Source organism: Gymnogyps californianus, chromosome 20, assembly GCF_018139145.2.
Source record: "Gymnogyps californianus isolate 813 chromosome 20, ASM1813914v2, whole genome shotgun sequence".
In the NCBI taxonomy this organism is placed as follows: domain Eukaryota; kingdom Metazoa; phylum Chordata; class Aves; order Accipitriformes; family Cathartidae; genus Gymnogyps; species Gymnogyps californianus.
Genome location: NC_059490.1, coordinates 816579 through 842283, shown reverse-complemented (window position 1 = coordinate 842283; position 25705 = coordinate 816579). Strand labels below are relative to the sequence as shown.

The window sequence follows — 25705 nt, the reverse complement described above, 5'->3', positions numbered from 1 at the left end:
GGAGGTGACAGCGCAGCATCGGGGCCGTGCAGGGCTGGGACGAGGGGCCGGGCAGGAGGTGACCTGTCCAGGGAGCAGTCGCCCTGCCTGGGACATCAGTGACGCGAGGGAGGACTGACCCCTACGAGCGACAGAGCAGCAGATCTTCAGCAGCGGTGGGGTGGGACGGGGCCGGGGGACACTGCAGGGAGAGAGCGGTGGCCCTGCGGCCCTTGGTGCCGGCTCTCCCGGGGCTCTCGGTGTCACTCCCCAGGGGCATTTGGTGTCACACACCCCCCCCCCCGGGCACTCGATGTCACCATCCCTGGACATTTGGTCACCCCGCCAGGGCACTTGGTGTCTCACCCCCACCCAGCACACTCGGTCACCCCCACCCAGCACACCCGGTCCCCCTCCCGCGGCACTCGGTGCCAACCCCTCGGGGCACTTTGTGGCCCCTTGGGGCACTTGGTCTCCCCCTCCGGGGCACTTGGTCACACCCGGCCCACTTGTCCTTCCCCCCCCCCCCCCGGCGCACTTGGTCGCGCCCGGCTCGCCTTTCCCCCTAACGGAGCGGGACGGAGGCGGTGGTGGCGCAGGCCCGGCGGCCAATGGGGCACTGGGGGGCGTATCCGGGGCGGGGACGCGGAGCCAATGGAGCGCTGGTGGGGGCGTATCCGGGGCGGGTGCACGGAACCAATAGAATGCGGGGGGGCGTATCCGGGGCGGGGGCACGGGGCCAATAGAACGCGGAGGGGCGCATCCGGGGCGGGGGCGCGGAGCCAATGGGGTGCTGGGGGGGCGTGTCCGTGGCGGGGGCGCGGAGCCGGGGGGATGCGGCTGCCGGCGGGGGTGCGGGAGCGGGTGGCGGCGGTGCACGGCGGCGCGGCGCTGCCCCAGCGCCTGCGGCTGTACGACGGCTGGGCCGCCCGCTACGAGCAGGTACCGGGGCCGGGGGGACCGGAGCAGTTCCTTTCCGTTCCGCTCCGCTGTCCGGCGCCGCTGACCGCCGTGTCCCCGCAGGATGTGGCGGCGCTGGAGTACCGGGCACCGCACCTGGCCGCCGCTTCGCTCGCCTTCGCCTTCCCCGCGCCGCCCGCCGGGGCGCGGCTGCTCGACGTGGCTTGTGGCACCGGGCTCGTAGCGCGGGAGGTACCGGGCGGGACGGGGACGGGGACGGGGACGGGACGGGGCGGGGCGGGGAGCTAACGGTGCCGTGTGTCCGTCTGTCCTCGCAGCTCCACCGCCGCGGCTTCCGCTGCCTGCACGGCGTGGACGGCAGCGCGGGGATGCTGGAGCAGGCACGGAGCACCGGCCTCTACCGGCAGCTGCGGCGGTGCGTCCTGGGCCGGGAGCCCCTGCCCGCGCCCACAGGTAACGGGCCGGCAGCGGGGCTGGGGGGGCTGCCCCGGAGGGTGTCCCCCCCCGGAGGGTCCCCCCCGGTGATGCCACGCGTGTCCCCACAGAGCACTACGACGCCGTGACGGTGGTGGGGGCCCTGGGCGAGGGGCAGGTGCCGAGCGCGGCCATGCCGGAGCTGCTGCGTGTCACCAAGCCGGGTGAGGGGGTGTCCCCCGCTGTCCCTTCCCCGCCGGGACACCCGGGGTGGCGTCCCCACCGGTGTCCCGGGGGACGTGGGCACCGCTGGCCCCGTGGCACAGCCAGGACGTGGCCTTGTCCCTGCCGCCGGGTACAGGCAGGGACGTGCAATGGCACCCTGGTCCCTGGCCCTGCCTGCTGCCAGGGTTCAGGCAGGGGGACGTGGCAGGAGGTGGCGGTGGCACAGCCTGTGCTTAGCTGTGATGCCCTGCCCGTCCCCTGCCTGCTTGGCCTCCCTGCCCTGCCCGTCCCCTGCCCGCTGGCCTGCCAGCTGACTCCTGGCAGGGTCTCGCTGCCTCCTCTTACCCCCCCCCCACCCTTTCCGAGGGGATGCCATCCCGGTGGGGGACACCCAGCGTCGGCGTCACCCGTCCCCTCTCCCGGCAGGAGGCTTCCTCTGCCTGACGACGAGGAGCAACCCCTCGAACCTGCGGTACAAGGCGGAGCTGGAGGCAGCGCTGGAGAGGCTGGAGAGGCAGGGAGCCTGGCAGAAGGTGCTGGCCCAGGAGGTGGAGCGCTGGGAGAGGGCCACCTCCGAGGAGGAGAGCACCCAGGGCACCGGCTACATCTCCGGGGTGGTCTACGTCTATCGGAAATGCCCCGTCCCCCCCCTCGAGGAGGGCTGAGAGCCGAGGCGGCTCTGGGGAGGGGGGTGGTGAGCACTTGGCCCCTTGTAAAACCCAGCCCAGCGACCCCCTCCCGGAGCAGGGCGGCTGCTGGGGGGTGACAGTGGTTTTGGGGAGCGTCCCCGTTCCCTTCCCTGGCTCCTTCCCCCCAAGCTCTGGGCCCTGGGGACCTTGCCTGCTCCTCAGCATGGGGAGGGTCTCCCGGTTTCACCGGGGTCTCCTGGGCACCACCATTAGCTCTGACATTCAGGTACTGTCCCCGACACCTCGGCCGTCACCGTGACATCTCGCAGACCCACCTGGCTCTTCAGAGCCATCTCCTGCCTGGGATGTGTTCTCCCTGCCATGCCCACCTCTCAGCCCTCGTGGTCAAAATCTGGATCCTTCTTCATCTTCCCCGCCCCAGACCCCCGTGGTCTTTAGCGAGGGACTGTTGGAGGTGGGTCCCCCATCCTCGTCCTCCCCAGGAGTTAACCCGGCGCACCCTGAGGTGCAGGAGACCTCCACATCCAAACCAGGAGCAGCCGTGCCAAGGTGACACCCAGCCGGAGAAGCTTTCCAAGCACCACATCGGCCTTTCATCCCACGACAGCTGCTTAAGCCTCTCATTTTCCTACAGCTTTGTAGTTAATGGTCTGGGTGGGAAATGAGGCTGGAAGGGACTTCAGGAGCCGGTGGCCGCTCCCCACCCAGGAGCCACCCGGCATCGCCTGCCCAGCCTGTTCCCCAAGCCCCTTGCCATGCTGCCTCCACCCCTCCTCCTCCACAGCTCCCTTGGGAAGTTTTTTACCCAAATCTCGTGCTGGGATATTTCCTTTTCTCTTCCCCCAGACCTGTTCCTGCTCGTCCCGTTCCCGTGGCCCTGGGGAACAGGTTACTTCCTTCCCCTCCGGAGCTCTTCCCCTGGCGGTGGCCTGTGTCTGTCCCCGTCCCCACCCGGGGCATCCCACATCTCCCATGCTCATCCTCCCTGTGGCTCTTGTCACCCCTCCTCGTTGCCCCCCCCCAGGTCTTGGGGTCCCTGCACCCATCGTGGGTAGGTGCCCTGCTCCCCTCTCCCCCCGTTTGTCCCCAGCACTGTCCCCTGGGCAGCTGGGGGTCGTGGCTGTTCCCATCCCTGCACTTGGCTGTTGAATAAACCCCCTGCCTCTGCTGCCTGCCTGCCGTGCGTTGTTCCTGGAGCAGTGGGGCTGCGGACCCTCTGGGGCAGGCAGAGGAGGGCGGCCAGGAGCTGGAGGGGGGGGGTTGGCCTTTCTCTGGGGTCCCCTCCCAGTCCCTGGGTGCTCAAAGGACTGAGCTCTGGGAGCCTGGTGTCCCCCTGTGCCCCTCTTGGCTCTCAGCACCCTCTCCCTGCCTCAGTTTCCCTGCTGGGGGATACGCAGGGAGCGCCCTGGCTGGCTACTGCCGCATCCTCATGGGGACATGGGGACGTGCCAGGCGCTGGGGCAGCAGTCTCCGAGCTGACAGCAGGCTGGCAGGGCACGACACCCATAGGACACGTCACCGTCCTCCCCCCACCGCGCCGCTTCGAAATGAGCCCAGGCAGCCTCGGTGGCACCAAGATGTTTATAGCCCATCGCGAGCGCAGCCCCAGGGGAAGGGCACACGGGGCAGGGCTGTGCCGGGGGCACAGCCAGCGTGGGGACGGGCAGGAGGAGGCAGCACGTGGGCAGGGGCGGGTGGCATGTGGAGGCACGATGATGGCGTGTGGTGCTCTCCCTTGGGCTAGCACCTGGGTGCGGTGGCTCACACATAGTCTTTCATGGGGTAGCCCGTCGGGCTGCAGGTCGTCACTGCTCTGTACTTCTTGGGGTAGGGGTCCTGCTGGGACGGGGGTCCCGAGCAGCACAGGATGCCCCCACCAAAGAGCTGGAGGGCACTGGAGGCCCAGCCGATGTAGAGGGCAGCCCCCAGCTCTCTCTTGAGGGCCTCGGGCACCATGGGGTTGTAGAAGTTGCTGACGATGCTGTTAGCAGACCAGGAGACAGGGATGAGCAGCATGATGCTGGCCAGGACGAAGAAGGCACCTGACACGATGGAGATCCTGGTCTTGGCGTTCTTGTCATCCACGCAGCGGGTGCAGTCTGCGCCCGAGACGGCGGTGAGGAAGGCGAAGAAGGCCACAAAGATGGAGGTGACCACCAAGGCTCGAGCCGCTTGCAGGTCGGAGGTGAGCTCCAGCATGGAGTCATAGACCTTGCACTGCATCTGCCCCGTGCTCTCGTACACGCAGTTCATCCACAGCCCTTCCCAGAAGACCTGGGCCGTCACGATGTTGGAGCCAATGAAGGCCGTCACCTTCCACATGGGCAGCGCGCAGGTGAGGATGGAGCCCAGCCAGCCCAGCACGGCCAGCATCAGCCCACCCAGCTGCATCGTCATCGTCGCCATCAACAGCACCTGCGGGGACAGGGCACAGCCGTCACAGACATGGCCCCAGAGCCAGGCGGGCTGTCTGGACAGCGTGGCCTTCATGCTGGGTGCATCCTGTTCCCCATCTGGGTGGGAATGGCTGCCGACCAGCATGGGGACACATGTGGCATGGGGCATTGATGCAGGTCAACATGGGGGCACGTGTGGCACAGGGCATTGCTGCAGGCCAACATGGGGACATGTGTGGCAGGAGGCATTACTGCAGGCCAACATGGGGGCACGTGTGGCATGGGGCATTGCTGCAGGTCAACATGGGGACACGTGTGGCAGGAGGCATTGCTGCAGGTCAACATGGGGACACGTGTGGCAGGAGGCATTGCTGCAGGCCAACATGGGGGCACGTGTGGCATGGGGCATTGCTACAGATCAGTATGTGGACACATGTGACACTGAGCACCCAGGTCCCGAAGAGGCCGAGGTGCAGGAGCCCCCATGTGTCACGTTTCCCCCTACAACGTCCCCACGGCGCAGGGCAGTCCTCTGCCATCACCTCATCCCAGCTGGGCCGAGCACACGGCAAGTGTTAGGGAGGGGATGGCTTTCGGGGAGCAGGGTGAGAGGCTCGCTGACCCATCCCAGCACACTCCAAAGCACAGACCCCCCCACCCCACGCTCACCCCACATCCTGCCGTGGCAGCCACCCCACAACACCCACCCCATGCCCTGTTCCATTGCTGGTGTTTCAGCCTCCTTGGCCACGAGCATCGCGCCAGGGGGCACAGGCAGGCAAGGCAGCCCCCTGCCCTCACCACGGCACCGTCTGCTCCCTGTTCAAGGGCAGGTTTTGCTTTGCCCTCGGCAGCCGCGCTGCAGCGCCCTTTGGACCCGGGATTTCTTCTCTGGGGTGCTGGAAGTGGGTCAGAGCTCAGGTCTCCCTCTGATCCTGGCTGTGGTGCTCAGCACTTTCAACGATACCCGCTCTTCCTTCACACCGGGAGCAGCACCGGGAGGGCAAACCCCCGGCTACGGAGCCTGGAGTCACTGCAGGCATCACCCCTGTAAGAGGGGTGGCCGGTATGGGGGACACACCAGACACGCCAATGGTTCCACCACAGTCACACATGGCCGCCGTGGCCCCTGGCTCAGCCCAAATCGCTGCTCAGCCCTGCACGGAGCAGAGCCCCCGTACTGCCATGGCGCCGAGTGCACCCATGGGTGCTTGCACCCATGCTTGGCGGCCGGGACCAGCTGAGTTTTTATGAGCCCTGAGCGGTAGCAGGGTATCGGCTGTGCCTGGCACACCCTGCGGCGCTTGCAGGAGGTTTCGCTGTTGTTTCTCTGGTCCCGGTTTCGGTTTCTCTGACCTCTCCTCCCCCATTGCGTCCCCACTCCTTCCCCAGCACCTTTCATCCCTTGGCATCCTGATGGACGCCCAGCCCTGGGACTTTGCCTCCCCTGGTCCATGAAAGCCCCTTTGGGCCAAAAATAAAGTCCCTCTCCCCACGAAAGGGAGACCAGCCTCCCGGGAGGTCAGGTAGCCGAGATGACGGGAAGCCACCCCAGGCACCTTCCCCAGCCAGCAGGACCTGGACCACAAGAGACACCCAAAACGGGGCGCACGACCACCCGCAGCAGGGATGAGCGGTGGCCCCATGGATCCCAGCAGGGATGCTCGCCAGAGTGTCATGCTCACATTTCCACCTGGCCACCGGCACCACAGGGCTGCAGGCGCGTTTTCCACCATTCCCGCTCCCAGTGAAGGGATGGCGGAGCTGGGAGCCCTCAAGCCCCCAGACCCAGATGAGACACCCAAAGCCAGGCAGCCGGCATCACCCATCATCCCCATGCACCCCAAGGCAGGAGGGAAGGATGTTCCCAAGCCAGCGGAGCACCGGCTGCACCCAGGCGCAGCTTGCCATGCCGGAAGCGAGATAGGCAAAACACCCGGCGTTGCCCACGCCGGCCCCGGGGTGCTCCCAGACAGGGCTGTCAGGTAGCCCCGGGGCCAGCACGCCCCGACCCACCCTTGCCGGCACCCGTCACCTTCTTCCTGCTCGGGTGGGAAGATTGTGCCGGGACAGGCGTGGGGCATCCCCGATGCCGCGTCCAGCGCTGCCAAGGCATTGTGCCATGGAGGCACCCGTTGTCACCCCCCCTTCAGGGAGCAAGAGCCTGGGGTGGCCCGGGGAGGGGAGCGGTGGGTGATGCCAGGGCTGGAGCGGGGGTCAGGGGGCGGCTGGGATTGCAGGAGGCTCTGGAGAGCAGATTTGGGGGATCTCAGGGGAACGGGGGTCAGCAGCATCAGCGGCACAGGAGCACCGGGCTGTCCTGCCACCGAGGCGGGTGTTGGAGAGGGTAAAGAAAACGAAGCACTGAGTCTGAGCAGCTGCCGTTTAATGTGGGAAGGCTGCGATGCAGGGACGGACGGCGGCACAACCGGGGGGGGCACCGCGAGTCACCCCCTCCCACCCCTGGCCTGGGCACCCCACTCGGGGGATGCCAAGGGGGGCCATGGGGCTGGGTACACCCCATGGGACAGGGTCGGGTCGGGAGTCACCCCCAATCCGTGCGGGTGCACAGCCCCGCTCCCGCCTCCCCGACCGGTTCTCCCAGCCCAGCCGCTGCCTTCCCACTCCCAGGATAATGATGCCCCCGCCCCAGGGAGCTGCCGCGAGAAATCACACGTCTGTACGGCCGCTCCGAACCCCGAAAGTAGGTCAAAGTCAAAATTTAGGGTACAGGCAGGTGAGAGCCCCTGCCGCCCCTCGAGACCCTGCCGGGGTCTGCAAAGCCTGCTGGGGTCTGCAAAGCCGCCGCATCCCTGTGACCGCATGGGACAGGTTTGGTGTCCCCACCGGCACCGCTGCCTGCCCTGACGGACGCGTCCTGGGGGGTTTTACCCGGCCGAGAGCCCTGTGCCACCCGCGGGATGGGCCCCGGGAGCTGCGTCACCGCATGACACACCCCGATACCGGGAGCCAGGAGATGCTCGGGGGGGGGATCGGGTGGTTTTTCGGAGAAGATGCCGCAGCTGGGTGCTCCAGGGGGAGCGGGACCCCCGCCGGCGGGGGGGGCAGCCAGGAGAGGATCTCCCTGTTCCCCGTCTCAACCGAGATTAAAGAACCAGCTTCAATCCTCCGGTGAACAAAGGCAGCTCTGTTTGCCCTCCCTTGCACCACCCCAGCCCTCCCTGTCCCGGCTCCCGGCCAGCCCTGAGCCCAGTCAGGGGGGGGTCTGCGGGCCAGGGGTGCCCCGGGAGGTCCCAGCTCCCCGGTGTGGCTGGGGGGGGGTCCAGGCAGGCGCAGCGGCTCCTAGACGTAGTTGCTGGCTGGCAGCGAGCGAGCGGCCGTGAACTTGGCAGAGTAGGGCTTCTCGCCCCGGGGGGGGCAGGTGCAGCAGAGGATCCCCCCCCGAGCAGCAGGAGTGCGGAGGCCGCCCAGCCCACGTAGAGGGACGACCCCAGGTCCCGCTTCTGGGAGTCGGTGACCAGCGGGTTGTAGAAGTCCCGGATGATGGTGTTGGCCGACCAAGAGACGGGGATGAGGATGAGGACGCCGGCGACAATGAAGATGACACCGGAGAGGATCATGACCTTGGCTTTGGCGGTGTCGTCCTCCACACAGTTGGTGCACTTGCCGCTGGCGACGGCGAGCAGGGTGCCCAGGACGGCCAAGACGATGGCCACCACCACCATGGCGCGGGCGGCTTGCAGGTCCTGCGGCAGGGCCAGCATGGAGTCGTAGACCTTGCACTGCATCTGCCCCGTGCTCTGCACCACGCAGTTCATCCACAGCCCTTCCCAGATGATCTGGGCCACCACGATGTTGTTGCCGACGAAGGCCGTCTCCCGCCACATGGGCAGGGCACAGCAGAGGATGGAGGCCAACCAGCCGATGACGGAGAGGGCAATGCCCAGCACCTGCAGCCCCATGGAGGCCATTGCTCGCTGCCTGCACCCCTGCCCGCCTCCCGCAACGCAGTGCCGGCTGCCAGGACCATGGCAGGCGTTATATGCCTTTGCTGAGGGAGGAGCACCGCTGTCCTGCCGCCGGCACCGGACGGAGGGGTAAAACCAGTTTCCCGGGATTCCTCTGCTTGCATTTCTCCCCGCAGCGATGACACTTAATATTCTGGCTGCTCCCACGGAGAGGGACGCAGGGGACCGAGATCAGGCCACCCAGGCGCAAGAGTGCATCCCACTGCTGCCTGTGGGGCAGGCAGGAGATGCCAAGGGCAGCTGCTGGGGCTCAGCCTGGGATGCTGAAGGGGAAGAGCCGGTGTCCGGGCATTGGTATGTCTCTGCCGCCGCTGCCAGCACCTGCTGCTCCATCACCCAGATGGGGTCCCTCCATGCTCTCGTGCCTCAGTTTCCCCCCAGCTCGTGGGGCGGCTGCTCCAGCAGCAGTCCAGCCTCCGGCCCCCCGCGGCCCCGTGCCGGGGAGCAGCACGCTGTCCCTGCCCCGCTGCTGGGCTCTGTGCCCGGCAGGACACAAGCAGCTCTTGTTTGTTCCTTGGCGTCCATACCAGCTCTTCCCAGCCCTCCATCAGGCCTCGGGCGGCAGGTGTTGCCGCCCAGACCCACAAACCGGTTGGAGCAGCTGCCGGCTCCCCGCGGAGGAGAGACGGCGCTGCCCGGAGCAAGAGGAGGGGGCAGACCCCTAAACCCACCCCACCTCGTGCTCCACCGCTGAGCCGGCATTCACACGGCAGCCCTCGGTTCCAGCCCTGCCGACGTCCCACTGCCTGCGCTGCCTGCACTGCTGGCCAGGCTCGGTGGGTTGGGGCTGCGGGGGGGCAGAGGTGGCCTCGAGGTGTCCCAGTGCCGCCGCTGCCCCAGTGGGGACGGGGGTGCCAGGCGCAGGCAGGGCAGCGGGGCCGGCAGGGCCACGTGGTGCTGGCCACATTTTGGCACAATCAGCCATACCCGCTGGCCAGGCTGTGCCGACACCAATGCCGATGCCAATGCCGATGCTGATGCCAATGCTTTGGGCACTGCCCGACGTCTCCTCCTTTAATCCACAAGCCCCCCTGCACACATCCCCTCCCCGCTCCCTCCAAAGTCCCTCCAGCATCCACGCAGGTGCAGGACGAGGCCAGACAGACCGCAAGGACAGACAGATGGACATTGCACCGTTCCCCCACCCCACCTTAATGCCGGGCCTCTGGAAAAGATAACAGGGCCTGAGATAATCTTAGTTTTTCCAAGCACTGGGGTTACCGATACAATCCAATCACTTGTGCTAATTGTTCGGTGCGTCAGGCTCTAGAGCTGCCGCTGCCCACGCCGGGACATCCCCGGGCATCGTGCCCTAACGCGGTGGGACGAGCCAGGCAGTCCGTGTGCCGCAGTGCCATGAGGACGCCAACAGCACCTGGGCTGGGGATGCCGGTGCCCAGCATGGCAGGAGAGGGCAGGGCTGAGCCCAGGCACTCAGGGATGCTCGGGTCTCGCTACAGACCCTCACCAGCGGGGACGAGCCAGGGTCCTCCCTGCCCGACCTGTGCCGGAGGAGCCACCCAGGTGCCCGGCTGTGCTGGGATGCTCCATCCGTCCATCTGTCTGTCCTGCTGGAGCGCCTGCATTGCTTGCATGCCAGCGTGCCCACCCTGGAGCCTCATGGTCAAGGGCTCCCTTTAATCTGCGGGGCTCCGGAGCATCCCCGCTGAGGCCGGACTCTGCCTGAGGCTTTCACCTCCCAGCCAACTGCTGTAACCACCAAATTATTTGGGGCTGGAGAGAGGCACGCGCCCACGTGTGTGTGCACCTCGCATGGGCCGTGTCCCCGCAGGCACGTGGGGACATGCCTCTGGGCTGGGGACAAATGGCAAGGCGGGGACAGGGACTCCTCTGCGCGCAGAGCATCAAACGCCTGAGCCGCTCACGCTCCCCCTCGGAGCCAGAGCAGGCGCCAGCATGGCCCTCCGACAGCCAATTACTGTAATTAAAGCCAGAACGTGACATATATTCAAACTGGCGGCTGCCACCCATAAACAGCCCCCGTGCCCTTCCCCACGTCCCCCAGCGACGCACGCGCCTGGCCAGCACAGCCAGCCCCGTGTCCCCGGCGCTGCCGGCCAGCAGGACAGACAGACACAGGCTCAGCAGGGAGCGGAGAAGCAACAGCCAACCCTTGGGGCAGCACCCTGTCCCCAACGCCCACTGAGGCAGAGGATGCTGGTGCAGCACTGGTAGGACCACGGCACCGCCGAGCGCCTCAGCACGCACCGTTCGGGGCCGTCACCGCATGGACACCAGCCCCACAGCCCCGTCCCAGTTGCCCATGCCTGGGTGCACCTCAGCCCCGGCTTCATCCCGGTGCCACCTGCAAGGGGACGTGGCGCAGGGACATGCCGTGATGGGACCACAGCCCACCCGCTCAGCAGGGAGCTCCTCCACCCCAAAAACAGGGTGCTCGCCCCATCCCGAGCCTTCGCCACCCAGCACCTGCCCCAGCACCCAGCCAGGTGCGGGTGCCCTGCCCCGAATCCAGCGGGATTTGCAGGATGGGAGGGCCCGAGCTCCCGTCCCTGCTTCACCACACACTAACGGGGTCGGTGACATCAGAGCTCCTGTCCCAGCACATCGGCCACCGGCCCTTCGTGGCTCGGGAAACGCCCTCCACCGATTGTCCCTGCTTCATCGGGATGGGGACATGCCGCAGCCTCACAACTGGGCAGTGAGGCCATCCCCGGGTGGGGAGGCAGCATTAAACCCGGTGTCACCATGATGCCGGGCACCGCCGGGTGCACAGCGGAGGCTGCGCCGCCCTGACCTTGCACAGGGCAGAGAACACCCCACGGGGAGACGGCTCGGGGCACGAACCCTCCGCCAAAGGGCTCGGGGACATCCCCACCCGGGACACGCGTGACATTCCCACCTCACACACACACCCGGCACCGGCTCAGCCCCGCGCCACTGAGCTGAGAGCCCCTCATCCCCCAGCACCCGTGCACGAACTCGCCGCCCTGGCTACCTCGAGGTCCCGAAAAGGCGAGCAAGACTTGCCGGCAAGCAGTGATCCACCGGGATCTCCGGCTTCACATCCACCAAGCGAGGCACGGCCACCAGCCCTCCCGCTCAGCCGGCACAGAGCTGGGCAGCCTCTCCCTGGCGGCAGCTGGGGATTAGTTACCGGCAGCCCAGAGACAGAATGTTCCCAAAAAAAGTCCTTGCCCAACATAAAACCCCCCCGACCGGCTCAAATATGCAGAGTCAGGTTGTTTCCCGCTACGGGAAAGCAGAGTCTTATCGGCTCGGCAGGAGAGGAGCCGTGCGCCGGGAGCTGCGGGGTCCCCGGAGGGACACAGCCGCCAGGCAGCAAGTGCTGCTGTGAGAAACGGGACCTTCGGCCTGAAGTCGCTCTGAAAATAAAAGCCCTGTCCAATTTGCTGAGCAAAAAGTGGCTCTGAACAGGGAAAATATGCCCAAGTGCTGCCGAGGTGGTTGTGAAAGGGATGGGGGAGATGACAGCCACGGCTCAGGAAGGGGGATGCGAGCAGTGCAATGGGGGTCCCCCCACGGGTGATGCTCGGAGGAAGCGGGATGCTGCAGCAAAGCCCCGGGGAACTTGATCCGAAGCCGTCAGGGTGGGGATGCCCCAGGCACGCTGAGATTTTGGGCGGCCCGGCATCCCCCGGGCGAGCTGCCAGCCCCCTGCCACGTCCTGCCAGACCGTGCCCCCCGCCGCCCCCCAGCTCCCCGTGTGCCGGCCGGGCGCCGACACTGCTGGCAGCTCCATCCCCGCCCCGCCAGCAGACAGAGCTACCATTGATGCTCGGAGCCGCCTTACCTGCTCTCCGCCGCCGCCGAAGGGGCTTCAACAATGGGCTGCCTGTGTGCCCTGGCCGGGGCAGAGCCAGCAGCCCCGCGCCTGAAATATAAGCAGCCGAGGCAGCATTTACCGCCCCGGCCCAGCTCCCCCGGGGGGGAAACGCGCCGTCACTCCCGACACCGCAGGGGAGGGGGAACACCCCAAACCCTGCGCCGGCTGCCGGGCGCACGTGAGCGGGACGCAGCCCCGCAACGCCCGGGGCAGTTTCTGCCATCACCTCCTGCTCACCCCTGGGGGTGCTGGATGCTGGGTACACGGTGGGGATGGGGGGATGCCTGCAGCGGGTGTCCCCCCCTGCCAGCACAGGTGACCTTCCTGCAGCGCAGGCCACCAAACCGGCGATGCTCCGGTGACCTTTGGGTCTGACCTTCGTCCAGGGTCACCACGTCACAGGGGGGGCAAACCTGTCCCCATGTCACCGGTGGCTCCATGCGGCCACCCCACCTCGTCCCCATCCCGGGGGACCCAGTGCGGGTGATACTCCCCATCCCTTCCCAGCTGCGGGGGGAGAGCAGAGGGGCTTCACCAGGGTGGGGGACGCAGCAGCAGGAGGGATGGGGATGCTCCCAGGACCCCCGCGGGGATGCTGGCCCTGCTCAGCCGTTTTCGGTAAACACCGGCAAGCCGGTTTGCTCGCCACAAGAATGTGTCCTGAAGCGCGCGGCAGTGGCCGGCACCCCGAAACCCCGGTGATTTGCCCTTTCCTCCGTCGTGACTCAGGCGGCGGCAGCTGCCCCGGGCCGGCGCGGCACCACACGCAGCCTGTACTTTGGGCAATTTGGGATGACGAAGTGGGGACGCGGCGCGTGGGGCTCTGATTGCAGGGTCGGGGGCTGCGGTGTTTCGCCTGCCCCGTCTCACCCCATCCCTGCCCCAATAGCCCCTACCCCAGGGGCATCCCCATTGCCCCATACACCTGCCTGGAGTATCCCCCTCTTCTCCTGCCCCACATCCCTACCTGGGGGTATCCCCCCCCTGCCCCACACCCCTACCTGGGGTATCCCCATTGCCCCACAGCCCTACCTGGGCTGTCCCCCTGCCCACACCCCTGCATGAGGTATGTCCCCTGCCCCACATCCCTACCCAGGGGTATCCCCCCTAACCCACACCCCTGCCTGGGGTATCCCCACTGCCCCGCACGCCTGCATATGGTACCCCCCACCTCACAGTCCTAGCTGGTGTGTCCCCCTTGCCCCACACCCCTACCTGGGGTATCCCCCCTGCCCCATGCCCCTGCATGGAGTATCCCCATTGCCCCACACCCCTGCCTGTGATATCCTCCTGCCCCACAGCCCTGCCCGTGGTATAACCCTGCCCCTACCCCTGCCCCACAGCCCTGCCTGGGGTACCCCCCTGCCCCACAGCCCCTGCAGCCGTGTGTGTCTGTGCAGCTGCGGGTGCAGGTGCTGGTGTCTCTGCAGCCATGTGTGCGCCATGGGGCGCGCGTGTGTGCACCCGTACTGCCGTCGTGTGCCTGTTCGCCGCTGTCTGTGTGCGTGCATCTGTCTGTCTGTCTGTCTGTCTGTCTGCATGTGCCGCTGTGTGTCCGGGTGTCCCTGCCGGCAGAGGGGGTGTGAGTTTGTGGGTGTGGGTGTGTGTGTGTGTGGGGGGGGGGGGTGCATCTGTGCGCCTGTGCGCACCTGCACCCCGGGGCTGCTGGCACAGCCCTGCCTGAGGTGTGCGCTGCCGGCACCCCTGCCTGCGGACCTGGGGGGCTCTCGGCCAGCCCAGACTCTGCTCTGTTTGGGGGTGGCGGTGTAGTGCCAGCAGCACCCCGGCAGGCCTGGCCCTGTACCCACCATCACCTGCCGGCAGCACTGGCATCATGGGCACCCCAAGGTGCCCCCAAGGGCCGGGACCCCCAGCAACCCCCAGCGACAAGGGCACAAGGCCCTGGGGTGCTGCTTGCATGGGCTCCCCCTCGGCAGTACATACGGGGTCATCCCTGGGTACCCCCAGAGCCACCAATCCTGGCCAGCTGTGAGGGGCTCGGGGTGCCCATGGCAGGGTGATCGGGGTACAAGGGGGTGACAGAAGCCCACCCACCAGATACAGGGTGTTTCAGGGTGCCATGGGATGACAGAAGCCCACTCAGCCAGATACAGGGTGTTTCAGGGTGCCATGGGGTGACAGAAGCCCACTCAGCCAGATACAGGGTGTTTCGGGGTGCCATGGGGTGACAGAAGCCCACTCAGCCAGATACAGGGTGTTTCGGGGTGCCATGGGGTGATAGAAGCCCACCTCGCCAAGATACAGGGGGTTTTGGGGTGCCATGGGGTGGTAGAAGCCCACCTGGCCAAGACACAGGGGGTTTTGGGGTGCCATGGGGTGGTAGAAGCCCACCTGGCCAAGACACAGGGGGTTTTGGGGTGCCATGGGGTGGCAGAAGCCCACCTGGCCAAGACACAGGGGGTTTTGGGGTGCCATGGGGTGGCAGAAGCCCACCTGGCCAGATACAGGGTATTTTTGGGATGCCATGGGTTGGCAGAGGCTAACCTGGCTGGATACGGGGTATCGGGGTGTCACAGGGTGGTGGAGGTCAGATACAGGGTGCTGCAAGAGGCCGGAGGCCAACCCGGCTGGACACGGGGTGCTTGGGTGACATGGGGTGCCAACAGCTGACCCAGCCAGATATGGGGTGTCGGGGTGCTGTGGGGTGGCAGAGGCTGACCCCACTGCCTATGGGTGTTCAGGGTGCTGCAGGGCAGCAGAAGCTGACCCAGCCAGATACAGGGTTTCGAGGCGCTGTGGGGCATCCGAAGCTGACCCCCCTGGCTATAGGGTGTCGGGGTGCTGCGGGTTCCAGCCAGGCAGACACGGGGCTCCCCCCCATGGCAGACCTCGGGTGCCCGTACGGGGAGGGCTCCCTCCGCGGTACCGGCTGCCAGCATCCCGCCGCGCTCTTGAGTAGTTAATAAGTTGTAGGGGAGATTTCGGCACAGGCAGGGAACAGGCAGGAGCAAGCCCGCATCCGGCGGGGGCCGGTGACCACATTCCTGGAGAGGGGGAGGCTGGAAATGCCGGCACTGCCACCGGCATGCAAGGTTGGAGGGGGGGACACGGTTGATGTGGGATACACATGCACCCCACAGCCATGGGGCTGCCGCTGCCAGGTCTGAGCGTGACTGCAGGCAGCCTGCCTGCACCTGCCTTTTAGGGTTTTTTTTTTCCCCTTCGCCAGCTGCCCGCTCGGGTTGACGGGGTGACGCTGCCGGGGCGGTTACGTGCATTATCTGCCTCCTTCAAGGCCAAAACACATGAGCAGGATGAAGAAAAATATTTATCATCTGGTTGGGAGATCTCCGCCGGTGCTCCCTGCCCGGCAGGGTGGGAGCAGGAGGGGGCCGGGCGGGGGGGGTCCCCCCCCGCCCGGCCCCTCCTGCTTCCACCCTGCCGGGCAGGGAGCACCCATGGGTCCCCTTGGACGGTGGTGCCGGAGCAACAAGCATCACGGCACGGCGAAGGGATTGCACTTTGCACAGCAATGCAAAGGTGCCCGGCGCTTGCCGAACCCCAGTTAAACGTGAGCACTGATAAGACGCTCCAGAAATAAACCAAACCCTGACCTGCCGGCACCTCTGAGGGGAAATGGTGAAGCCGAGGGATTTCCGGGTCCCCAAGGGGGTTCAATGGGTCCAAATGAGCACAGTGACCGTGCTTCCCGGTACCCATCGCTCTGAAACCGAGGATGGCCGTGGCAAGTGGCTTCTCTCCCCCTCCCGCCCTTCTCCGGTAACCCGGCGCCATCTCTGCAAACAAAGGGGAGGGTGTGGGACGCGGGCGACGGTGACGGAGGAGCGGAGAGGAGCGTCCAGCAGCGAAACCCCACCCCGGGCGGGCGCTTGAGCTGGCCCCGCCAGCCCTTATAAACGCAGGTGCACCCAGGTGTAAGCCGATCCACCAAGGGCTGCAAGCGGTGACGGGTGACGGGGACGGTTTCGGTCCGTGGGTTCTTCTCCGCTATCGCCCAGAGCGCGGCAGCGAACCAGCCACCATGTCGATGGGGTTGGAGATCGGCGCGGTGGCCTTGTCGGTGCTGGGTTGGTTCTGCAGCATCATCTGTTGCGCGTTGCCCATGTGGAGAGTGACGGCCTTCATCGGCAACAACATCGTGACGGCCCAGATCATCTGGGAAGGGCTGTGGATGAACTGCGTGGTGCAGAGCACGGGGCAGATGCAGTGCAAGGTCTACGACTCCATGCTGGCCCTGCCGCAGGACCTGCAAGCCGCCCGCGCCCTCCTGGTGGTGGCCATCATCTTGGCCGTCCTGGGTTTACTGGTTGCCATCGTGGGAGCCCAGTGCACCCGCTGCGTGGAGGATGAGAGCGCCAAAGCCAAGATCACCATCGTCTCCGGTGTCATCTTCCTCCTCTCCGGTGTCATGACCCTCATCCCCGTCTCCTGGTCGGCCAACACCATCATCCGGGATTTCTACAACCCACTGGTGCTTGACCCGCAGAAGCGGGAGCTGGGCACCTCGCTCTACGTGGGCTGGGCGGCCTCCGCGCTCCTGCTGCTGGGGGGGGGATCCTCTGCAGCTCCTGCCCCCCCAGAGACGACAGGTACCCCACTGGCAAGGTGGCCTACTCCGCCCCGCGCTCCGCCATCACCAGCTACGACAAGAGGAACTATGTCTGAGTCCCCCCAGGACCCCCCCGGCACCCCCCAACATCCCACACCCCCCCTCCTCCCACCCTGGGACCCTTATCACCCTCCATGGGGACCGGGGACGGCGGCACCAGGGCGGGGGGGGTGCGGAGGAGGGGACGGGGACGGCAGTGGGGTCAGGGCCGGGCTGTGTAAATAGAGACGGTTTCGGTTAAACAAGAGGCGGTTTCGGGTCGGCGGGAGAAGCGGCGCCCGGCGTGCCCCTGCCCGCGCCGATGGGACAGGATGGGGACAGGGATGGGGACGGTGCCCCCCCCAGCATGTGTGTGTGTCTGTGTGTCCCCATCGCCACCGGCCGGGCACCGTCTGTCCCTGTTACGCGTGGTCTGTACCGGTTACATTTGTCAATAAACACGTCCTGTTTTGGTAGCCCGAGTGTCCTTGGAGCGGGCGGGGGGCAGGATCCCACCGGGTACAGGGAGGGGGGGCCGGGGCTACAGCCCCCCCCAAGGGGCCACCCCACATCCTCCGCTACGGCGGCACCCTGGCAGCACCGGATTTGGGGATGGGGGTCTCACGCCACTGCCCCTCTTCCCCCACCCCGGGGGGGGTGTCTGCTCGGGGAGGGTCGGTCGCCCCCCTGCCCGTTCGGCGGCAGCTTTCTGGCAGCCGTCGGGGTGGGAGGCAGCGGAGCAACCGCTGAAATCCGGCAGCGGCACTCCCTGCCTGCCTGGTCCAAAGTCTGGCTCCGTGGAGGGGAACACGGGGCGCTCCCCCCCGCCCCAGAGCAGCGGCTGGGGCGAGGCCGCCTTGCACAACCGCTCCCACCGCCACGGCACGGCCGTGGCACCTGCCTGCCCCGCCACGCGCCAGCAGGCAGGGACAAAAGAGGAAGGAGCCGCTGCAGGTGCACGGCCAGAGCCTGCGCTGCCCGGGGCCCAGCAGGCAGTGGGCCCCAGCAGGCAGCAGGGCTGAGCAGGCAGCGGGGCCCAGCAGGCTCCCCAGCTGCCTGCAACCTGCCCCAGGGCTGCCTGCCCCGCTGCCCGCTCGTGGGCTTGGAGCAGCTTTCTGGAAAACGCTGCCCACGGGCAGGCGGGAGCGGGAGGTTTTGTTGCCCTCGGCCTTGGATGCAGCTGCAGGCAGGAGCAGGCAGCCGGAGCCTGCCCAGCGCTTTGTCTCGCCGGAGCCCCCGCTGCCCCGCTCGCAAGGCGGGCGATCTGCCCGGCTCAAATTCCCCGGGGCCGCACCTCGCCCCGCTCCCCGGCACGCCTGACTGCCCGCTCGCCGCAGGCAGCTGCGATAAGGATCGGCAGCGCATCGGCAGGGCGGTGCTGCCCGGCACCGGGCGGGCCGGGGGGGGTGGCGGGGGGGGGCGGCAGGCGGGGACGCGGCCCCGTTCCGCTGCCCGGCAGGCAGGCGCTGACCTTGCCGCCGCGAGTCTGGCAGGCCCGGGCCGAACCCGACACCCGGCGGCAGGACGCCCGCCCTCCCGCCGCCAGGGGGCGCCCGCCGCCGCCGGCGGGGCGGGGCGGGGCCGCCCGCGCGCACTGCCTCACGGCCCCCGCGCGCGCGCGCGCCGCCGCCGCCGCCGCCGCCGCCATCATCATGCTCCGCCGGCTGCCTCGCGCCCGCGCCCCCGTCCCGCCGGGGCGGCTGCGCCCCGCCCGCCGCCCGCCGCCGCCCGCTCCGTGGTGACGTAAGGACCCGGCCGCGCGCGGGGCGGGGGCGGCAGGAGGGGTCCCGAGAGGAGGGGCGGGGCCGTTACCCGCGGTTGGGCCCCGCCCCCCTCGGTGTTAACCCCGCCCCCGTGCCCTGGCTTCCCCCCCCCCAGGGGCTGGGCTCGCCTGTGGGGCCGGGATGCCGGCCCCGCCCCCGGACCGTGGCCCCACCCTAGCCCCCCCTGCCACCCCACCCTGCTTTGCCAGCAGGGCAGCCCTTGGCCCTACCCCCCAGCCCTGGCCACGCCCTCGCTCCCGACCTCGCCCCCAATGCCCCCGCCCCTGCGTCCCTGGCCACGCCCCCGACGACCCTCTCCCCGGCAGAGCGGTGCCGCTGGCCCACGGGGAGGTGGGGGCCCGCGGGGACCGGCCGCCCCTGGTGCTGCTCCACGGGCTCTTCGGCAGCCAGGGCAACTTCCAGACGGTGGCCAAGGCGCTGGTGCGCCGCGGCAGCGGCAAGGTGAGGCCCTGGGGCGGGGGGAGGCCGCAGCGCCCCGAGGAGGGGGTCCCGGGCGGGCGGTGCCCCGGGCTGGGGTGACAGGGTGCCCCTGCCCAGGCAGGTGCTGATGCTGGACGCCCGGAACCACGGCGGCAGCCCCCACAGCCCGCTGATGACCTACGAAGCGATGAGCCTGGATGTGCAGCACCTCCTGACCCGCCTGGGCATCACCAAGTGCATCCTCCTGGGACACAGCATGGGGGGCAAGACGGCCATGACGCTGGCCTTGCAGCGGGTCAGCGGGCTCCCGGGGCTGGGGGGGGCAGCGGGCTCAGGGAGGGGGGCTCCTGGAGCGGAAGGCTGTAGGAAGGGGGGTGGCACCTGTGAGGGCTGTTCATGGGTGCCAGCCTTGCCCACAGCCCCACAGGGGGTGGCTTTTCTCCGTCACGGTCGTGGGTGCTGTCCCGCTCGGAGCTGTAAGCTGGGCTGCGGGAGCAGGAGCAAGTCTCTGTCTGCCTGCCCACGCTCTGCCCTGTCCCTCCAGCACTGATTGCAAGAAAGCTTAGCGATCTCCCGTGCCAAGGCACAGGGAAATAGGAACTCGGGGAAGGGCACGTGGAGCTCTCTGCTGAGGCAGGAGGGAGCTAAAAGCCTCCAGGGAGTCGGGGTGGGAGCAGAGCCCAGTGCCCGGTCCCACTGGAGAGATCTCGGCTGGCATCCATCTGCCCTGCTTATGTCCCCAGCCAGACCTGGTGGAGCGCCTCATCTCCGTAGACATTAGTCCTGTCTCAACCACACCCGTCTCTGAATTCTCTGCCTACATCTCTGCCATGAAGTCGGTGAAGATCCCGGATGGTCTGCCCCGCTCTGCGGCCCGCCAGCTGGCTGACAGTCAGCTGCGTCCGGTGGTCCAGGTAGGAAATCCCGCTCCTTGGATGGGGTTTCTGCTCCCAGCCTGTCCCTGGGACCGGAGCACAGGGCTTTAGCGCCACGAGACTCTTTCCACCCCTACTCACTCGCTGCTGTTGTGGGCAGCTGGAGGACATCTCACCAGGGCTGCAGGGGCAATGGGGAATGTGACAGCCTGGGAGATGGGCAGAAGGGGGTGGAGGGGAGGATGGAGGGTGCCAGGACATCCTGAGGGCTTGTTGCTCTTACTGAAGAGCGTACGATCCCCTTTTGTGGCAGCTCCCACAGCTGAGACAGTTCCTCCTCACCAACCTGGTGGAGGTGGAGGGCCGCTACGTCTGGCGGGTGAACCTGGAGGCTATTTCCCACCACTTGGCAGATATCATGAACTTCCCCGTCTTCCACAAGCCATATCCTGGCCCTGCACTCTTCTTGGGAGGATCCAACTCACCATATATCAGGTGGGACTGGAGAGAAGCAGTTCGAAGTCTGTGGTTTGACCCCTTGTGCTCTTCTGCAGCTGCCGAGGGTGGGAGGAAGCCCCCGAGATGGGGAAGGTCCTGGAGCAAGCTCTGCATCTCCAGCAGCTGGTGACACCAACGCGCTGGAGAGTGAGGGGGGGACCTGGGGGCAGCCCTGGGCTTTGCCAGCAGGGAAGGGGACGCGGTCAGACCTGCAATCCCCCTCTGCCTGGGGAGGGTGAGGGAAGACACCTGGATGGACCTCTGACCACGCTTCTCATGGCATGTTCCCTTGTCCTGCAGCTCCAAAGACTACCCGGAGATCCAGCGCCTCTTCCCCAAGGCGGATGTCCAGTACATCGAAGGTGCAGGCCACATAGTCCATCAGGATAAATTTGAAGAATTCATCACTGCTGTCCTCAGTTTCCTACCACCACCGTAGCGCTGGGGACCAGGGTTTCCGCAAGCACCGCGTGGGACCTGAGGAGCTGCGGGCAGTGACGCAGGGCTCTGGGCTCTGTGAGCAGGGGCTCAGCCTGGACCGGCTGCTCACTTTGCCATCCGATCAGCCTGAAAGGCCTTCTCCCACCCCGGGTCGCCTGGAGCCAGAGCGGAGAGGCACCTCCATCCCGCTGAGCTCTCCTGCCACCTCGCAGGGACACGGGGTGGCACCAGCCCAGGACACTGTCCTGCCTGCGCTGGAGCGTCTCTGACGCTAGGAGGGGGCAGGAGAGCCCTCTCGTTTTCCTGCTGCCAGACCACCTGGTTGTGGATCTGGCTGTGACTTTGCAGAATGTGCAATAAAGCTGAATCCATGCCAAGGCAGAAAATGGTTCGGAAGTGGCCGTGGAGGACAGGGCGGGCGGCGGTGGGCACAGGAAGGGGCTCTCGCTTACCAGCGGGGATGCTGGTGGGAGGTGACAACTGGGCTGGGCCCGTAACGCGCTGAGCTGTGGGAGCGGTGCGCATAAGACGCAGGTTTGAGGATCTTTCTTGGCTCCCAGGAGGAATCGCGTCCTTCCTCCACCTCAGGGGCAGCAGGAGGATCAGGGAGTGGGGGAAGCTGCCTCCTGAGCAAGGAGATGCTGTGAGCCTGCAAGGGGGAGGCATGGAAGTCCCCCTGGAGCGTGTCTGCCCAGCCTGCCCCGAAGGCGGATGTCCCCTCCTCCCTGAGCTCCCTCCAATTTCTCACCTCCCGCCTACTCAGCATCCCCCAAGAAGGCAATGTGACAGCAGCTACTGGCGGCCGCAGCGACCACCCACCCACTGCAGGCTAAAGGCAGAGGAGTGGTGCCGTCTGCTGTGAAAATCCTTTATTAGACTACGGGTAAAGCCGGAGACAGGGCGGAAGCGGCCCTGGGGGTGACGGATCGTCTGTTGCAACGGGGGACAGGCTCTGCCTGGGGACAATTAAGAGAGACACTAACCAGCTTTGCATTTGGTGCTCCGGAGCTCCCTGGGAGCAGCTCCCTGGGAAGAGTTTGCTCAGTTTGGGGTTGTCTGGAGGCCACAAAAGGAAGGGAGGACAGGAGACCAAGGACTCTCTTGTTCCAGGTTTGTTTGTAATTGCCTAGCAGAGGGGGCACAAGTAGCTGGTTTGGAGATTCACTGTGTTTCTGCAGAGCTGTTCTTGGCTTTTCTTCTCATCCTTTCCTTCTCCGAAGAAGTGCATCTCTCTGGAGCAGGGCTGCGTTCACCTTGAGCTTGAACTTTCTGCTGTGTTACCCCCAAATTCAAACACTTTGGCTGTCCGTGTATTATTTTTTCACCTGTGAAGAACATTAGACCGAGAAGCTCCTGAGACACGGCCTACTGAAACAAGTTCCTTGAGCGCCTGTCTCTCCTATGGCCAGCTGGGAGATGGGGATGGAGTCGGGCCACTGCCCAGCCCTGGCTACCAGCGCACAAGTCCTCTGGATATCCTGTCTGAGCCGCGAGGTCTGGAGCCCAGGAGCGATGGGAAATTTCTCCCCGCTCCTCCCCGCTGGCCGGGTACCGGGTTTGGGGCACAGATAAAAGGCTGCCGCAGAGGTGCGAGGTGGAGAGACTCACCACGGGCAGGAGATCAGTGGCCTGGGAAGAGGTAGAACTTCCTGAGCATCGTAGTCCGTTCTTGTGACGGCAACTGCCGAGGAAATTTTCCAAAGGAATATTGGACCTGGAGTGAGAGAGGCAGCAGGGAGAAATGAGAGCAGCTCCGTTCCCAGCGTGGGAGGGTGCAGGGAGTCAGGGTGCATCCCCAGGGACATCCCCAGGCATGTGTGTGGTGGCACAAGGGATGCCATGGGCCGCGCCAATACGCCGCGCTCTTGTGTGCCCACCACGTAGCAGGGTGCTGATGCCTCCAGAGATCCAGCTGACTTTGCAGGTCAGACCAGACCCCTTTTTGACAGAGCCTGCTCCCGAGGGGCCTGCCGAGAAATGGCCTACCCTGGCCCAAGCTCTGCTCTGAGCAGTATTTCTGACCATTGGCATGGCTGCATCTGCTGGCACACCTGCAGTTACCTCCAAAGCCTCACCTTTCGGAAGATCTCCTGTAAGTTGCTGTTACAGGCATGGTTTCGAAACTGCTCTATCAGGTGCTGGATGAAAAGGGAGCCTGTTACTGAGCTTCTCCAGGAGACAGTATCTGGGGAGACAGAAGATGCCAAGTGTGATTTCACTGGTGTTCCTCACTGCAACAGTGATTAACGGTGGGTGCCGGAGCAGGAGACTGGGGCACCTTCTCTGAGATTGTTATATTTGGCCCGTCCAACCCACAGCACGGGAAAAGGACAGGGTATCCCAGGGAAGACAGAAGTGACATGAATATTTTCTTCAAGCCTCTCTGCTCTCCCATGCCCCCAGCCATGCCAGCTGCCAGGCTGGCACGGCCTGGAGCCATCTGTGACCCAGCAGGAGAAAACAATTTCCCCCAGCCAGCCACTGCGGTGAGATAAATCAGCTGGGGAAGGAGTGCGGGCAGAGCTGGTGGGGAGGGCTGCAGCCGGGGCAAGGGAAGGCAGCCAGGCAGGGGCACAAAGCTCTGGCCCTGGTGCCACTAAGAGGGATCTGTGGGTGTCCTGGAGCAGCCTTGTACCCTGGCATCAGGGGACACTGCCTTCTCCAGAGGCTGTTGGAGCAACACCCAAGCGGTCACCAGATGGAGGGGACCCCCAGCAAGCTGCCCTGAGGAGTAGGAGGTGTGGAGGAGACCCCGGCATCAGGAATGAGAGTCCTGTCCCCCTCGCCTGCCCTCAGGCAGGGCAACTATCTCCAGGAACTGCTTACCAGGTGTGGAGGAATGTAAAGTGGCAAAATCACTCTCCAGGTGAACTTCACAGATTGCGTCATCTTCCACCCCTGCAGGGATCGTGTGAGCCAAGCAGCGGCGAGCATGCACGGCAGAGTCTGCAGAGTACCTCACCACCACGGACCCTATGTTGCCTAGGAAGGCAGGGCCAGCCATCAGCGATGATGGGGTGTCCTGTCCTCACCCTGTGCTCGGGGCTCACGTGCCCTGGGAGAGCCTGGCCGGCTCACTCGCCTCGCAGGCACCTCATAGCGGGGACTCACCTCCACGGCAGGACTGGATAATGACCACTTTGGGTTTGCCCAGTAGCGCCTGGCAGTGCTTGTTGTTGAATTTCTCATAGATGGTGTCGAGGGAAAGGATGTCTGTGTTCTCATCTCTGCTCTTGGTCCCGCAGAGCCCGGCCCTGACCCCGTGGGACATGAAGACCAGGAAGGTGCTGTCAGAGGTGCAGTGCTCTTTGCGATCCGCAAAATCCTTCATGACTGTAGCCATCCCCTACAAACCAGCACAAGGAAGGAACATCAGCCACCTGTGACCAGTTGTGTGGAGACCCAGCCACCAGCTGTGGGCAGGAGGCACTGCCATTGGGGACAGAGGTGTCCCTGTGGTGCCTGAGCCCCCCATCACCAGCGCATGCAAGGAGGGTCTCTGAGCCACTCCTGGGGCCGGTGGCAGCTGCTTTGTGCAGTCCTTTACCTGGGAAGTTAAGTTGCGATGGACATCCACCACGTAGCCTAGCCCTTCCAGCAGCTTCGTCATCCCCTCCACATCCACTTCAGCCCCATCCCGCCGCCTCAAGTGCTCAAACTCAATGTTGCAGATGAGTAGGGCCCTACGGGTTCGCGTCTCCCGTGGTAGATGGATGGGATAGATCTGTGAGGACGGAGGGAGGCAGCGCTCAGCGATGGGTGGGTGCAGGGGGCTTTTCTTGGAAGGCAGCTAATAGCAGAGAAGGCCCACGGGTGCAGCAACCACATCTCCCTGTCCCTGGGGCATCTCCCCACATCTCCTGCCCTGCTCCCAGGCCAGCGAAGACCCTGGCTCCCCTCGGCAAGCCCCTGCCTGCTCTGGCAGGGCGGGCAGGCCACGCTCCAGCCCTCCTCTCATCTCCTCTGCCTGCAGCACCTGGTCTCCCTCTGTGTCCCTGATGCGCTGGTACTCGCTCAGGGAGCACTGCCGGATCCACTGCTGGCCCTGGATACTGATGGGGTACCCGGGGGGGGCCTCAGTGTCGGGGGAGGCCAGCTGCACACCGGTGGGCCCTGCAAGCAAAAAGCCTCACAGTTACACTGGGAAGCGCCTGCAGCAAGAGGGGACTGTTGCAGGGCACGGACAGGCGAGCCGAGCTGGGCTCTGCCCCTTAGGGGTCCCTGTTCAGCCCCACAGGGGACGGCCACCCCTGAGAGCCCTGTCGTCACTGCATGGCAAGGGGGACGCAGTGCCACAGAGCAGTGACATCGGGGACACCCAACTACCCCTTGCCTTCAGGCCTCGGACACTCGCCAGGGCCAGGCCCCCTCCAGCGTCCCACCGGAGGCACTGGGAGCCCCAGCATGGCCGGGGGCAGACCACAGCCCCGCGTCTCTCACCCGAGTCAGCGCCCAGGCCCAGCTGCTCCGCCAAGGTGCCATCGCGCTTCCTGAGGATGTTGATGAAGATCTGGCTCGCCCTGGGGCCCTTCAGGCGCACGGTGTCGATGAGGCAGCGGGCCTTGTCGGTGCGCACCGTGTATCTATCCTGCACCTCGTCCACCTCCTCGAGGCCCAGCACCCTTTGGGCCAGCAGCTCATCCAGCAGCGCAGAGATCACCGGCTTGCTCACACGCTCCACAAAGGCTACCCGCACATTCAGGAGCAGCCTGTCTGC

General features: G+C 66.1%; 6 protein-coding genes across 6 annotated transcripts; 3 read left to right on the top strand and 3 right to left on the bottom strand.

Moving 5' to 3' along the window:
* The first annotated feature begins 813 nt into the window (after window positions 1-813).
* Window positions 814-3351, top strand: METTL27 (methyltransferase like 27). The gene is made up of 5 exons (XM_050908979.1): window positions 814-921; window positions 1003-1131; window positions 1218-1353; window positions 1446-1538; window positions 1966-3351. Exons 1-5 carry the CDS (start codon window positions 814-816, stop codon window positions 2202-2204), a joined length of 705 nt encoding a protein of 234 aa, XP_050764936.1. The 3' UTR covers window positions 2205-3351.
* Window positions 3352-3950: 599 nt separating this feature from the next.
* LOC127024423 (claudin-4-like) lies at window positions 3951-4595 on the bottom strand. Its single transcript, XM_050908989.1, has one exon. The coding sequence runs from the start codon at window positions 4593-4595 to the stop codon at window positions 3951-3953; it is 645 nt and encodes a 214-aa protein (XP_050764946.1).
* A 3293-nt stretch (window positions 4596-7888) lies between these two features.
* On the bottom strand, window positions 7889-8517 carry LOC127024431 (claudin-4-like). The gene is given in 2 exon segments (XM_050909003.1): window positions 7889-7983; window positions 7986-8517. Coding segments are annotated over 2 exon segments (627 nt in total).
* A 7886-nt stretch (window positions 8518-16403) lies between these two features.
* CLDN3 (claudin 3) lies at window positions 16404-17140 on the top strand. Its single transcript, XM_050908966.1, is given in 2 exon segments — window positions 16404-16932; window positions 16935-17140. Coding segments are annotated over 2 exon segments (642 nt in total). The 3' UTR covers window positions 17048-17140.
* A 1771-nt stretch (window positions 17141-18911) lies between these two features.
* On the top strand, window positions 18912-21368 carry ABHD11 (abhydrolase domain containing 11). The gene is made up of 5 exons (XM_050909009.1): window positions 18912-19195; window positions 19292-19469; window positions 19918-20088; window positions 20363-20544; window positions 20848-21368. The coding sequence occupies exons 2-5, from the start codon at window positions 19302-19304 to the stop codon at window positions 20984-20986; spliced, it is 660 nt and encodes a 219-aa protein (XP_050764966.1). The 5' UTR covers window positions 18912-19195; window positions 19292-19301; the 3' UTR covers window positions 20987-21368.
* A 481-nt stretch (window positions 21369-21849) lies between these two features.
* Window positions 21850-25705, bottom strand: LOC127024575 (caspase-1-like; the record flags this gene model as incomplete). The annotated part of the gene is made up of 8 exons (XM_050909181.1): window positions 21850-22313; window positions 22597-22702; window positions 23064-23173; window positions 23815-23970; window positions 24100-24334; window positions 24536-24712; window positions 24965-25101; window positions 25429-25705. Coding segments are annotated over 7 exons (1185 nt in total), but the record flags the coding sequence as incomplete, so codon positions are not given.

Excerpts from the sequence above, each read along its gene's own strand:
- METTL27 (XM_050908979.1), top strand. The coding sequence starts at position 814 with ATGCGGCTGCCGGCGGGGGTGCGGGAGCGGGTGGCGGCGGTGCACGGC. Across the intron at positions 922-1,002 it reads GGGCCGCCCGCTACGAGCAG|GATGTGGCGGCGCTGGAGTA; the intron begins GTACCGGGGCCG and ends GTGTCCCCGCAG. Across the intron at positions 1,539-1,965 it reads GCTGCGTGTCACCAAGCCGG|GAGGCTTCCTCTGCCTGACG; the intron begins GTGAGGGGGTGT and ends CTCTCCCGGCAG.
- LOC127024423 (XM_050908989.1), bottom strand. The coding sequence starts at position 4,595 with ATGGCGACGATGACGATGCAGCTGGGTGGGCTGATGCTGGCCGTGCTG.
- ABHD11 (XM_050909009.1), top strand. The coding sequence starts at position 19,302 with ATGCTGGACGCCCGGAACCACGGCGGCAGCCCCCACAGCCCGCTGATG. Across the intron at positions 19,470-19,917 it reads TGACGCTGGCCTTGCAGCGG|CCAGACCTGGTGGAGCGCCT; the intron begins GTCAGCGGGCTC and ends TTATGTCCCCAG. Across the intron at positions 20,545-20,847 it reads TCCAACTCACCATATATCAG|CTCCAAAGACTACCCGGAGA; the intron begins GTGGGACTGGAG and ends CTTGTCCTGCAG.